At 41.6% G+C, this 14,352-nt stretch overlaps 1 protein-coding gene across 10 annotated transcripts in view; it reads left to right on the top strand.

Moving 5' to 3' along the window:
• Rere (arginine-glutamic acid dipeptide repeats) overlaps positions 1–14,352 on the top strand; it is a 367,056-nt gene that overhangs the window by 124,907 nt on the left and 227,797 nt on the right. For all 10 annotated transcript variants that reach the window (XM_026782135.1, XM_026782129.1, XM_026782128.1 and 7 more), the window contains exon 2: positions 5,286–5,751. In XM_026782135.1, coding sequence (XP_026637936.1) covers positions 5,430–5,751 — 322 coding nt within the window. In that variant the 5' untranslated portion in view covers positions 5,286–5,429. The remainder of the gene's footprint in view (positions 1–5,285; positions 5,752–14,352) is intronic.

Below are 14,352 nucleotides of genomic sequence, written 5' to 3'. Positions count from 1 at the left end.
GGAACTAGCTCTTGTAGACCAGGCTGGCCTCGAACTCACAGAGATCTACCTGCCTCTACCTCCCAAGTGCTGGGATTAAAGGCGTGCGCCGCCACCACCTGGCGAGCCTTGGTTTTCTTAAATGACGCCTGGACCCTGATCATAGCTGGAATTCTGGCCCCCTTTGAATTTGTCCTGAGAAGCAGGGGGCGGTGTTGCCCGTGCTTTGTGCTGTGGAGGGTGAAGTAGCAGAGTGGTTTGTGTCATTGGCTTTGATTAGATAAAACGAGACTCAGCCTGCTTACTAAATTTTGTTATTGATCAGAAAACTGCAAAGAAAAGAATTGACTCTTTGCTGAATCTTAAGAGCACTGATTTGGGAAGTGTGTTGTGTTGTGTTTTATATGTCCATCACTCAGGCCTGAGAAATAAGTGTTTCTGTGAAGCTGGCATTTCTGTCAAAATGTTTTCATTTACTTCCTCGATGGCCTCATTTAGTTTCATGCTTTATTAACCAAATCGAAACACAATTTAATTTTTAAAAGATTTATTAATTTTTTATTTTATGTGTATGGATCATTTACCTGTATGTATATCTGTATACCATTTATGTATTGCCTGTGGAGGTCAGAAGAGGGAGCTCCAGATCATTGAGAACTAGAATCCTGTATGAGTGTCCTGTCTCCCCACAGTGCTGAGGTTGAACAACAGAACCATGTGTTCTCCCACTGTGCTGGAAGATCTCAGACAACTGTAGCTTCATTTATCAGCTGTTCAAGCCAGATTCCTTAGCATTATTGTGACTTCATTGTCACCACTAGTGTATTATCACATCCTGTTTACTTTTGTTTTAAAAACACCTGGAAAGCTGGCCTAGTTGTACACAAGTAAGCAAAATCATAGGAAAGATTTGAAAAGCTCATAGAAGTCAGACATTTTCCATTTTCTACCGCTACCATCTTGGCCATCCTATCTACCATGGCAGCTGCAACCAGAAAGCCTCCTCCCTTACCAGGCTTTGTGCAGTCAGCCCTTGTGACTTCTTCAGGTTTTTCTTTTTTGTGAGGAGGGTTTGTTAGTGGTTTTGTTTGTTTGTTTATTGTTTTGAGCCAGGGTTTCATTGTATAGCTCTGGCGGGCCTGGAACTTATGTAGACCGACCAGTCTCAAACTCACAGAGATTTGCCTTGCCTCTGTCTCTCGTGTGCATGGATCAAAGGTGTGCACCACCACACCTGACATAATCTTTTCTTTAAAAAAATTTTTTTTAATTGCTTATTTGTTTACATGTCTTCCCCCTTAGAAGAGGGTGTCAGGCAAGTGTGAGACATCTGATATGGGGGCTGGGAACTCGACTCGGGTCCGTTGGAAGAGCAGCCATTTTTTGTTTTTGTTTGTTTTGTTTTGAGACGGGTTTTCTACACACCTTTCGCTGTCCTGGAACTCACAAAGACCAGGCTGGCCTTGAACTCACAAAGACTGCCTGCCTCTTCCTCCCTAGTACTAGGATTAATAGTGTGTGCCACTATCACCAGGCCAAACAGCACTGTTAACCACTAATTTAACTCTTCAGTCCTGGCCAGTGTGATCATTGTTTCTTTGCTCTTCACACCCCTACTGAAACATCAGCTAGGGTCAGCTAGAGTCAGTTCATGTGTTTAAGTGACAACCAACCGTCTTACAAGGCCTCCAAGTCCTCTAATGTCTATCAGGACCAACCTTCCCTGACCCTGCCTGTCCCAAACTTCTAAACTTGTTTCCAGTCTCTCTTCTCCTCTTGTTCCTTCTGTCTGCTCCACTTCTTGAATATTGAATGTGCCTGGGTCAGCTGAGTATACTCACTTCCCCTTCTTCTCAGTCCTAGTGCCTTTGTGGCTTCTTCCTCACTGTACCATTGCGTTCATCTCAGGAGGTCATCCTAGATAGTCTTCTTCATTTGCACCCTTCCTGATTCTCATCACCTTCCCACTTGAAATTGTTGGAATGTGTTCTTATTTGTGGTCTCTCCGCTTCTGGAACATAACTTCTACCCTGGGAGAGATGCTAGTGTTTGCTGTTTCCCAGCCTCCCAAATGATAGAGCACAGGGGACACACTATGAATAGATAACACCTGTGATTCCAAGTTGTGTTCTATATTAGATTTTGTTTTTAATGCAGGTTATGCTGTCACCTGCTTCACTTGAGCAGTTGATTAGCACATACATTGAACATTTATGGCATTCTTGCTGGAGAAAAACACTGCTTTAAACGTTCACTTATTAGTTTTGGAGGGAGAGGCAGTGTGGGTGTATTTCTTGAAGCTATGTGAATTAGTGGGTCAGAGACAGGTGGGGAAAATTGGCTCCTGTGACAATGGAGAGGACTGGCAGTGCAGGTGCTTCAGATTTTGCCTTTGCTCTGTTTGGCAGTGTGCTCTTGCAGAAATGATCTCTGCTTTATCAAGTGTGAGGTGGGTAGAACTACTTGGTCTGATATGGTTTACTGAGCTGATTAAAGAATTTGATGACTTAGGTATTCCTTGTGAGCCTCACATTGCTGTGAAGATCCATGGCTTGCTTGGTGGAGAAAGAGAGCCATGGGTTTCTTTATGCATTTTCAGATGCTAATACCACGGCCTACAGGGACTTGGGCATAGTACATGATTCGTCTATGCAAAACTTATATGAGCACTAGAATACTTTTGTTTTTCTCGAAATTAGCTTAAAATTGAAATTCTCTCTGAACATTTACTGTATGGAAAGAAGTAATCTAGGTTTGTGTTACAACATACTTTGAGCCTCCTGACCTGTGATGGTCAGTGCTATTACTCCTTCCTCAGTCACCTCTCAGAGATGGTTACATTTTTATTTTCCTGAATTCCTGAGGGTATTTGACATGTTGATGGAGAGGGCTTTTCTGGCCTATCATAATTGATCTATGGGCTTTGGAGAGATGTGTGTAATTTTTATGATTTTGGCATGACTGAGGAAAATTTTCTCTGCATCTGAAGCATATAATTGCAAACTGTTTTATCTGTTGTTGGCTAAGTAAACAGGGCCAGTCTTTTGTTTGTTTGCATATGTTGTTTCCTATCTGGTCCTGGTAGCAGATGGTTCTTAGTCTCATCACTTGTCGCCTTTGTTGCAGCTGCTGTGTGGAGGGCAGCGAGCTGAGCTCTCCCCTCAAATTTCTAGCCCCAAACACCTGGCACCTAGACAATATGTAGTAACAATTGTTTCTCAAATGAGATGAGATTTTGGGGAAGACAGATGATTGTGGAAAATAGATTAATGATTATTAGGTTTTGTTGTAGTAGGAGCGGCAGGGCTGCGTCCCCAGCACCCCGGCCGCCTGCTAACTTATGCCCCGAAATAATTACACGGACACTGTATTCTTTTAAACACTGCTTGGCCCATTATATCTAGCCTCTTCTCGGCTTACTCTCGCACCTGGACTAGCCCATTTCTAATAATATGTGTAACCCACGAGGTGGCTTACCAGGGAGATTCTAGCCTACGTCCATCCTGGGTCAGAGCTTCATCATGTGTGCTTCAGAGAGCAGAGCTATTGTGTGTGCCCGGGAGAGGGGAGCATGGCGTCTCTGAGCTCACTTCCTCTTTCTCCCAGCATTCTGTTCTGTTTACTCCTCCCACCTATGTTTTGACCTATGAGGCCAAGCAGTTTCTTTATTACTTAACCAATGACCTTCCTCCATCAAGGTTTTCCAAAGCTGACTTGTACAACCTCTTAAAAAAGAAAACTTTTTAACATTTGTGTTGAGTTGAAGTTTAAGATTCATTCTTTTTATTGTAGACTCTTACATCTTAGAGTTTTGTGGGGTAGGGGTTGTGGTTATTTCTGGAGAAGCTCATTAAGGAGACTGTTGATAGTAGGAATTTTTGAAGAGTGTAAAAACCACCTAATAGTCCTTAAAGCTGGAGCTTGGAATTTGCTAGTTTTGTTGTGACAGGCGTAATAAAGCTTTTATTTCTCTATTTTTTAAATCTCCTGGAACATAGCTAGAATGGTTGACTGAGAAGATGTGTGAGTTATAACTAAGCTAATTAAGGCTCACGATTTTGCAATTGTCAAGAAGATACTGCTTTATTCTTGAACGGAGCTTTGGAATCTGGAGATGGAGACAGTCCTTAGAAGGCGGCGCACTGAGTGGTTCCTGCAGCGGTTCCCATACCTGTGCAAATTGTTGTCTTACACAGAAGTAATTTGCACCACAGGTTCTTTCCTTTTTTTTAAAAATATTTATTTATTATGTTTACAATATTCTGTCTCTGTGTGTGTGCCTACAGGCCAGAAGAGGGCACCAGACTTCTTTACAGATGGTTGTGAGCCACCATGTGGTTGCTGGGAACTGTACTCAGGACCTTTAGAAGAGCAGGCAATGCTCTTAACCTCTGAGCCATCTCTCCAGCCCCCAGGTTCTTTCCTTTTAAATTTTGGGTTGAAGTTAATTTTTTACAGTTCTTCCCATTATATGTTGCTAACTGAGTTATACTATACTTTTTCCTTAAAAAAGATAAAAACAATGAGTGTACAATAAGTTTAGTTTATGCCCACCATTGAGCTGGCACGGCTTGTGTGTGTGTGTGTGTGTGTGTGTGTGTGTGTGTGTGTGTGCGTGCGCGCGTGCGTGCATGCGCATGTGTGTGTGAAATTGTATTTCTCTGGTTTTGCTTTTCCATGATAGCATGTAAGATGTTTTTATATTGGAAGCATGAATACTGTTTTCTTTGGGGGAAAAAAACGATTTAATGGCAGCTCACAACTGCCTAGAACTCCAGTTCCTGGGGATTCAATACCCTCTTCTTATCACTGTGGATTCCTTCATGTGTGTGATGTACAGATAAACTCATAACAGTAGATAAATAAATGAAAAAAAGACTTGTTTTTATTTTAGGTCTAGCAGCATTTTCTTGATCTTTGTATATACACCACATTCATTCAGTGCTTTTGGAGACCAGAAGGGAGCATTGGATGCCCTGGAAATGAACTGGAACCAAGCTCTGGTCCTCTGGCCGAGCAGCAAGTGCTCCTAACTGCTGAGCTTTCTCTCCAGCTCCGTTATTTTTGGGCAGGGTATTTTTGTGTGCCCTATGCTGGAACTCACTCTGCAGACCAGGCTGGCCTGGAACTCACAGAGATTCATCTGCCTCCTGAGTGCCGGGATTACAGGTGTGCCCCACCACTACCTTGCCCATCTCCAGTTTTTAAATAAAGCAGCATGTTATTTTAGGAAGGAAATAAGAGGAAGCATTTAAGCTTCAAAGAAAAACCAATTTGACACCCTCCCTTTCTTTTCTCTCTCCTAGCATTTTTGAACCGTTGGGGTTGTTGGAGTGGTTGGATTTTCCCTGGAATTGAGTGAGAAATTCAGAAGACTGAAGCCCAGGCTTACTGTCTACCTTTCACGGAGGCCTAGCCGTGAGAGGACAGAAGAAGGCACGTGGCGAATCATGACAGCTGACAAAGACAAAGACAAAGACAAAGAGAAGGATCGGGACCGGGATCGGGACCGAGAGAGAGAGAAAAGAGACAAAGCAAGAGAGAGTGAGAATGCCAGGCCTCGAAGGAGCTGTACTTTGGAAGGAGGAGCCAAAAATTATGCTGAGAGCGATCATAGCGAGGATGAAGACAATGAAAACAGTGCCACCACGGAGGAGTCCACGAAGAAGAACAAGAAGAAACCACCCAAGAAAAAGTCCCGGTATGAAAGGACAGACACTGGGGAGATAACATCTTACATCACCGAGGATGACGTCGTCTACAGACCAGGAGGTAAGAGAGCATTGTCGTCTGCACAGGGCTGGGGAAAGTAATGGTCTCGGCTTCCTTTATTGTCTAGGAAAACTTGGAGTCTGTTTGCCAGCTTTGTGCTTGTGTCTTCCTGGCCCTGTCTGGTTGTGCATTTCTGGATGATCTTGCTTCCTTGTGATGTTTGCTGGCTCACTCAGTTTTTTGTTTTGTTTTTTATTCATCTTCAGCTATAAATTAGGCTTGCAGAAGGAATACATGCACAGCAGAGACAGGTAAACCTTATGATTCTGGGGAATAGGACATCTCTGTTGAAGTAGAATTGACCAGCAACTGGAGAGGTTTTTGGATTTTTGAGTTTTGAGACACGGTCTCACTACTTAGCTGTCCTGTGACTCACTGTAAAACAGCTGCTTTGAAACGCATAGCGAGCGAGTAATGGTCTCTGTCTCCCGAGTGCTGTGACTAAAGGCACGCTCTACCACCGCCGGGCTAGAAAAAGATTCTTTAAGTGGCTTTCAGAGCAAGATTTCTCACTCCCAGGTAATCCTTTACCAAGGCAGTGAGTGACTTAACCAGTCAGTGACAGCAATGAATTGCATGTGTTCGGTATTCCTTGCAGTGGATATATTATCTGGTCGTCTGCACTGAAGGGTCTGAGGGAACCAGACCTAGTGTGAAGATGAGAGGCTTTGAAGAAAAGCGGAATCCACAGGCACCAGCACTCATTGGGTGAATCACTGTGAATTTGACTCGTCTTTTGAGAAACTTGCCAACCAACTAGAGAGGCACACCCCTCCCCTTACAGAAGCGAATAAAACTATCACTGATCATTTTATTTGAATTATTTGCACTGTTAATCCATGACAAGAATTTCATGGGAGGTATAATCAGTACACTGGAGTCTTACCCTGTTTGCAGTTTTTCCAACACTATGGCTAAAGGGTACACTATGTCATTAACCCAGCACAGTCATTTCACTGACAAGAACTGAGTTTCCGAATTCATTTGTATAAAGTTCCACATTTTGGGGAGCCATATAGGAGTTGGTTTGGGATTTTCAGAAAATAATTAGTATTAGACAAACTTGTGTTTACAACTGTACTCTATACTTTCCTTGGTTGACAGTTGAGTAGAGGGGTGTACAATATGAATTTGTCCATGACGGGGCACTTAGAGGACGTGAAGTTCTGCCAGAGCGTTCGTCCCATGCAGATTCCAGTGCTGTGCATGCTTCTCTTTGATTCAGTACTGGACCACAGTGATGTCTCATTGTCCAGTCTTCCCGAACATTACCATTTCACTCACTGAGGGCCTCTTTAACTTAGGGTGGGGTGTGTGTGTGTTTTCTTGGTGTCTTTTTGCTTTGGTTTGGTTTTGCTTTAAGATATAGGGTCTGGTAAGCATAGGCTGACCTGGAAAGTTCTCTGTCGCCAGCCCAGTAGTCTTAAACCTGTGATCTCTTGTCTTCTCCTGGAAGTGGGGACTACAGATGTGCCTCCTGGTGCTGGGCTGCCTATGTCATTGTAAATTATGGGAAAGCATTAACATGTGTTGATTATAGCTCACATAGAAGTTGTATTGTTCTCCATCTCTGGAAACAGCAGTGTAGTGTGGTGATGGGAATGCAGTGTTGGAGTCATTGCCAGCTGCATTGTGCAGTGTCAGATGCCAGCCCTGCGCATTACACATAATATGGAATCTCCCTTTTATGTCACTAGGACCATTCCAGTATGTTAGGAGTCAGGTGCTAATGGGGGAATGCTGCTCAGATTGTCATCTCTTGAGAGGTGGGTAATTCGTTAATTCTGAGAAGTCCTATAGCCAAGAAAACCTCTGACATTGAACAGCTCCTCTGTCTCTGCTGTTGATGGACTATGATAATCTGTGCTTACCACCTCCCTGAGGATGCTAATGTTGAGGAAATGTGTTTGCCAAATGATGGCCACCTTTACAGCTTGATGGAAAGTTCTCCTTGATACTCTCAAAGAAATGTGGGAGGAGATTGTTCAGGCTCCTTTACAAAATGGCTGGCTCTTCTTAAGTACTTTGGCAGCTCTTGTTTATACCCCTCCCACAAGTGCCTGCATCTTTAGATGCACAGGTCACCTGTCCTTCTCTTTTTTTGCACAGTGCTGAAGATTCGGCACAAGGTCTCACGCATGCTAAGCAAGCGTTCTACTGCTGATCTGTATCCCCAGACCCTCCAGTCTCTTGTATAAAAATCTTTAGTGTCACGTGTGACCTGTGCATACCATCTCATACTCTGCATTCATTGGTAGGTCACTCCAGATTCTTAGTGTGATAGAAATGCTGTCCTGTCTTTGTGCTGTTAGTGTATAATGACTGACACAGTTCTTTTTCTCTAGTGGTTTTCTTTGTTCGTTATTTTTATTTTTCGAGACAGCTTCTCTGTGTAGCCCTGGGTGTCCTGGAACTTGATTTATAGACCAGGCTGGCCTCAAACTCAGAGATTCACCTGCCTCTGCCCTCCCGGGTGCTGGGATTAAAGTGTGTGCTGGACCACCATACCCTGTTTTTAATTATTTCTGATTTGTGGTTGGAGTCACAGATGCAGAATTAGTTAAGGCACAGAGCTGACTAGTGTACTTGAATGATTTGGAGATGCTGTGATTTGTGCTCTACTGGGCACCCTTTGGTAAAGTGCCTGCCTTTGATCTGCTGAGTGCTTCCTGTTGAGTGGTCTGGAAGCTAATATTTAAAGCTAAATGATTTGGCTGCCTTTCCCAAATAACTTCTGAGTTGGAGGTTTGTTAAATATTGACCATTCTTCAGATTCTTTTTAAAAATTGAAAAGTCAAGAGTAGTTTTCTATGACTAGATTCCAAGATGGACATTCACCACCACCCCTCCCCCCCACACACCTGGCTCCTGCCAGGTGTCTCTTTTCTTTTCTTCCTGGTGTCTCGATGTTTCTGTGTCTGTTCTGTGTTGTCTCCTTTTTAAAACTGTAGTTTCAAATCCGGGTCCCTATTGAGTCCCTCAGCAAGACTTGAACTTGTAACTATCCTGCCTCAATCTCTTGAGCAACTGGGTCATGGGGCGTGTGCTATACATGTCTATCCTTTTCTCCTTTCTTTTTTTTTAATAATATTTCTTTATTTATTATATATACAATATTCTGTCTGTGTATATGCCTGCAGGCCAGAAGAGGGCACCAGACCTCATTACAGATGGTTGTGAGCCACCATGTGGTTGCTGGGAATTGAACTCAGGACCTTTGGAAGAGCAGGCAATGCTCTTAACCACTGAGCCATCTCTCCAGCCCCCTTTTCTCCTTTCTTATTTTTGAATATAGTCTTATGTGGTCCAGCCTGACTTTGAATCATTTCTACGTGGCTGAGAATGATTCTTTATCCTCCTGTCTTCACTTCCCAAGCATTGGAAGTATAGGCATAGTGTCTGGCTCCTTAGTTGACTCTCAGACATTTAGGACCTTTAGAGAATGTTACAAGAGAGGTCTTCCAGGGATTGGTTGTTCTGGACAGATCTTTTAATTGATTGTAATAATGGAAAAATCTGAATTTAGGTATTTCTCAAGTGGTATAAGGAAAGAGCCCTATAGCCAGGTGGTGGTGGCACACGCCTTTAATCCCAGCACTTGGGAAACATAGGCTAGTGAATCTCTATGAGTTCCAGTTTAGCCAGGGCTACATAGTGAGACCCTGTTTCAAGACAACCAACCAGCAAAAGAGTGAGTCCTGCAGTGGTCCTTTGAGGAGAGGCTGTTGTGCCCCTGGCCCCAAGACCCAGTTCTCTACTCAGGGTGTCACTTAGAACTTGTCAGGATCTAAGTCTGTGTCTTGCTCTCTATAGAGCTTATTTTGCCTTTGCTCTGTCTTAAGGAGCACAGTGAACTCTGGTTAATACCACTGCCCTTGTCACTTTTGTTCATGGGACACTACAGGCTTACCCTAGTCCTTAGTCTTTTGTTAGCTCAGTGGCATTGACTTTGCATTTCCAGGCTTGTCACATTTCCTTAATAGATATTTGGTGTGTGTATTCCTTCTAAAACTTACTCAGTAATAATTTTGTTTTACTTGTATTTTAGAATTGAGATGTGAAGCATTTCTTTAATTATTCTTTTATGAATAAAAACTCAGGAGTAAGATATGGGGTAAGAACCTGAATGATTGGAGAAGTGGCGAAGAAGCAGTGACTACCTCTCTTCCCTTCCTCTAGCCAAAAGGAGCTGAGCATCTTTCTAAGCTCTTCCCTACTACTTCCCATGTCTTTCTATATATATATCCGGGGTCTGGGGTCCTCCAAAACTGACTAATTTTGATCAGCTAGTAGCTAGCTCTGCCCTCTGATTGAAGGTAAACTTTATTGGCATTCTCGGGAGTGTCAGTGCAATCAAAATATGCTACAATGGAGACAAGTAATTTCTGTGCATACAAATGGAATTAAAGTGGAAATAATCCAAATGAGGCAAAGGAATTCTGGGTGTCCATTTGAATAAAAAGGGAGTATAAATAGTCTTTAAAAAAACAGGGTGGTGGCGCACCTCTTTAATTCCAGCACTTGGAAGGCAGAGGCCAGCAGATCTCTGTGTTCAAAGTCAGCTTGGTCTACTGAGCAAATTCCAGGAGAGTCAGGGATACTCAGAGAAGCCTTGTCTCCAAAAACAAAACAAACACCAGAAACAAGCCAAACAGTAAAAAAACCCCACAGAACTTTAGGAAGTTGAATGAATACAAAAGTATAATAGTGTATGATTCCTTTTGATGCAGCATTTCAGAAGAGGTCCAAGTAATCAGGAGAAAGGTGGGTTATAGGCATGGTACAGGAATTAGCATGAGAGGAGCCCCCAGGCTTCTGACCTTGCTTTGTTTTGTTTGGTGGTGCTTTCATGAATTTGTCCGCTCTTTGAAATTTTAGCACACTTGTCCTTTTATATATATATATACACACACACACACACACACACACCAGTGATGACCTTATGCTGCTTTCCACCCCACCCCACCCCCCACCTGCTGCTGGGATTGCAAGTATCACCTTACTCTACTGTAGATTTTACCTTACTCCTCCTTGGGAGAGACCATGAGGAGACACTGGTAGTTAAGCAAAGCACTGAATGATTTAAACAACAGGGATGCCTTGGCCTCTCAAGATTGGTGAGCTTGACAGGGCCATGTTCTCATGAAGGAACTGTTCTATGCCTCTATTCTGACTTCTGTGTTATGACTGCATAAACCTTGTTTTCACTTGCCATTCTAGCCTGCATGTTTTGGTGTCCTTCCAAAATCCTCCCTTTTGTAAGGACGCCATGTGTATTGCACATGATCCATTCCACCATCCTAACTCATTGCACACGCAATTCCCTGGTTTTAAACCCACCTTCTGTGGTACTGGAGGTCAGGAAGAGCTTTGTGGTTAGGGAAACCTGTGTTTTAGTGATCCAGGTCTGGTGACTGCTTCATCTTGTAGCTGTGTTTTTAGATTTATTGGGAAATATCCATTTGTTTATTTTTTTTTAAATTTATTATTATTGTTATTATTGGAGGAGGCTCATGTGTCACATTATATGTCCATGGTCCTAGGGATCTAAACTCAAGTTTTCAGACTTAAACAGCAAGTGATTTTAAAACCTGCTTATCTGTTTTACTGGCCCTATTTTTGGTTTTGGAGATAGGGTTTCTCTGTGTAACTGTGGTGCCTGTCCTGGAACTGACTCTTGTAGACCAGGCTGACCTTGAACTCACAGTGATCCACCAGAGTGTTGGGGTTGAAGGTATGCGCCACCATTGCCTGGATTATTTCCTATTCTTAATCACATTATAATGTATGTTGAGTTGTAGACCACTTTAATTAACTTTTATTTCTTCTATTTCTACTGAAATTTCACATTATTTCGTTTAGTGTTTATTGGGAAGTTTTTTAAATCCTGCTTATGTAAAAGAATATTCATCAGATAAAAATGATGACTTTTATCTGTGACGGTAAATGAAATAAGAAAAACTGCCATTTAAAGTTACTAGAATTAGAAGGAGAAATGCCGGGAAATTTGAAACTAGCTCTCCTTTTGATTTCATAAAGGAAAGATTGAGTCAGGTGACTGCTTCTCAGTTGCTCAGTTCTTTAAAAGTGCTGGTCTGTAAATGAAGAATCTCGGGGTCCCACACTGAGGGACTGAATCAGTGTCAGTTTATTTGATGAAATTTTTAGGTGATTTAAATTTGTATTAAGTTTTGAGAATCACTGATCTGAGCCTGTATTTCCCAGCCTTTCTTCAGTTAATGTTTTAAAAGGATCAACATATATATCTCAGTGTGTTTGTTATTTGCATGTAGCTGAATAGGATTTCAGCTGAGCCCAAGCAGAACAAAATGGACCCCCTCCCCATATGGCCTAGGCTCACTGGGCTCCCTTCAAGCTTATGATCGCTGGGCTCCACCTGCAGCATGCTGGAATTCCCACTGTTTAAGAGGGAAAGCTACAGAGATGGAGTTTTGTTTTGTTTTGTTTTTGTTTTTTGTTTTTTTTTAGAGGGCAGAAAGGTATTATTTCCTGTCTTGAAACTTGGTTTTGTTTTTTTTTAAAGGTTTATGTTTACTTTTAATTTTCTGGGTATGAGTGTTTTGCCTGCATATATGTACTTGTACTAGGTGAGTGTAGTCAGATCACCTGGAACTGGGACTTACAGATAGCTGTGAGCTGTCAAGTGAGTGCTGGGAGCAAACCTGGGTCCTCTGCAAGAGCTAGCCATTGCTCCAATGTCCTTTCTGGCCATTTGAAGTGAACTATAATACAAAAAGAGTTTTAAAAAAAAGCAGCAGATGCGCCCTACAGGTACTGTGCCTGGTCTGTAACAGACAGCACCCAATTGTAGTAGAACGAGATTGAATTTACCTAGAGTCTAATTGGACTGAGATCTCCTGCAGTTATGTGTAATCTTCTGCCCCTTTGCTTAGTGAACAACTGTTTGAACCCCTAAGCTCTAGAGGTTCAGCTTTTGCTGGCTCAATTAATTGTTAAATGCTCCCTTTATTGTAATCATACATTTATGCCCTGCTTTGTGGTAGCTGAGGAAATTGCTGGAATACTTGTTGAATGTCGCATACACTCTCAGTTTTGTAGGGAAAAAAAATCTTTTTCATAGGAAACAGTTTTTATATGGAGTGGCATGATGGCATTTGAGTTGGAATGTAATTTAAATTGAAATGCTGGGATTTGGCTCTGCTCCTGACGGAGATTGGCTGGAGTTTGGTGTTGACCCATGTGTTTGTCTTCTCTCCAGATACTGTCTTCCCTTTATTCTGACAGCTCTACCAGCTGAGAACATTAGACTTTACAAAATTAAAAATGGGTGGTTTATTATGTTTGTTGAGTTTCTTAAAATGTACATGGACAAGGACTGTTTATTTATTAATTTTTTTTGAGGATTTAAATATTCCATGACAAATGCTTTTGTGAATAAATTTTGCCTTGGAGATACCTAATATCCTAAGTGCTGGAAACATTTTTTTAAAGGCTGTTTCTACTTCTTTTCTACATTTTAATATAAATTTTCTAGTGGATTTTTAAGAAATTAATTAATTTTTTTAGTAGACAGTTTTACTATCAGAAAACCATTGAAATTAAGTTAGTTACTTGGCTCTTCTGAGTGAAAGTTTTAAATACATGAAAATTATTAGCCATCTGAAGTCACTTCACTAAGTATATCATTTCATGTATATTAAAAACCTACTCTTTATATCTTTATCATTTCATAATTGAAAGTATTCTCAATCTAATTAGCATACTATAGGTTATATATGATAGATCTTCCATAACTGTTCATTTCACCCTACATTTAAATTCCCCTTAAATCTCCACCTTTCTCTATTTAATCGCCATTTCAAGGACTAACTTTTCAGTAATGCAGTATGGTAGCTGGCTCAGTAGGCAGAGTAAAATTTCTTAATGAATCAACTAGAAAGAATGTGTATTATACAACTGTTTTCTTGTATTATGATAAGCAACTCTATACATAATAGTTTTTTTACATTTTATTTTATTCTCAGTTTTGAGTCAGGGTCTTATTCTGTAGTCCTGAATGGGCTTAAGTTCATGGTAACCCTCCCCTATCAACCTTTGAGCCACCATATTTGATTTTTCTTTCATTAAAATTCTGATTGCAATTTTCTTTTAATTTTAGGAGAGAGGTATTCCTATAGTGTGGGCAGAGACTACATATTTGTTTCCCTGCCTCCCAGACCGGAACAGTTATAAAGAAACTATATCAATTACAACATTGTTTGACTGATAGTTCAGGCATATTCCTAGATAGTTTTTGCATCTTATATTAGCCCATTTTTATTAATCTGTGTATTGACACAAGTGTGGCTTACTGGTAAGGTTCTGGCCTCTTCCATTGGCAGTTCCATGGCATCTCTCTGACTGTGCTTTCTTTCCTCCTCTGTCTCTGTTTGGATTTCCCAGTTAGCTATATTCTGCCCCACGATAGGCCAAAGCAGCTTCTTTATTAACCAGTGGCAATAAAACATATTCATAGCATACAGAGGGGAATCCTACATCACTATAGTACCCAGGCCTTCCCTTCAGCTCCTGAGTAGCTGGATTATAGTCAATTTGAACTTTTTTCCATTGACTGCTCCC

The sequence above is a fragment of the Microtus ochrogaster genome, chromosome 10 (assembly GCF_000317375.1).
Source record: "Microtus ochrogaster isolate Prairie Vole_2 chromosome 10, MicOch1.0, whole genome shotgun sequence".
Lineage (NCBI taxonomy): Eukaryota > Metazoa > Chordata > Mammalia > Rodentia > Cricetidae > Microtus > Microtus ochrogaster.
The sequence above is the reverse complement of the archived record's forward strand: the minus strand, read 5'-3'. Positions and strand labels throughout refer to the sequence as shown.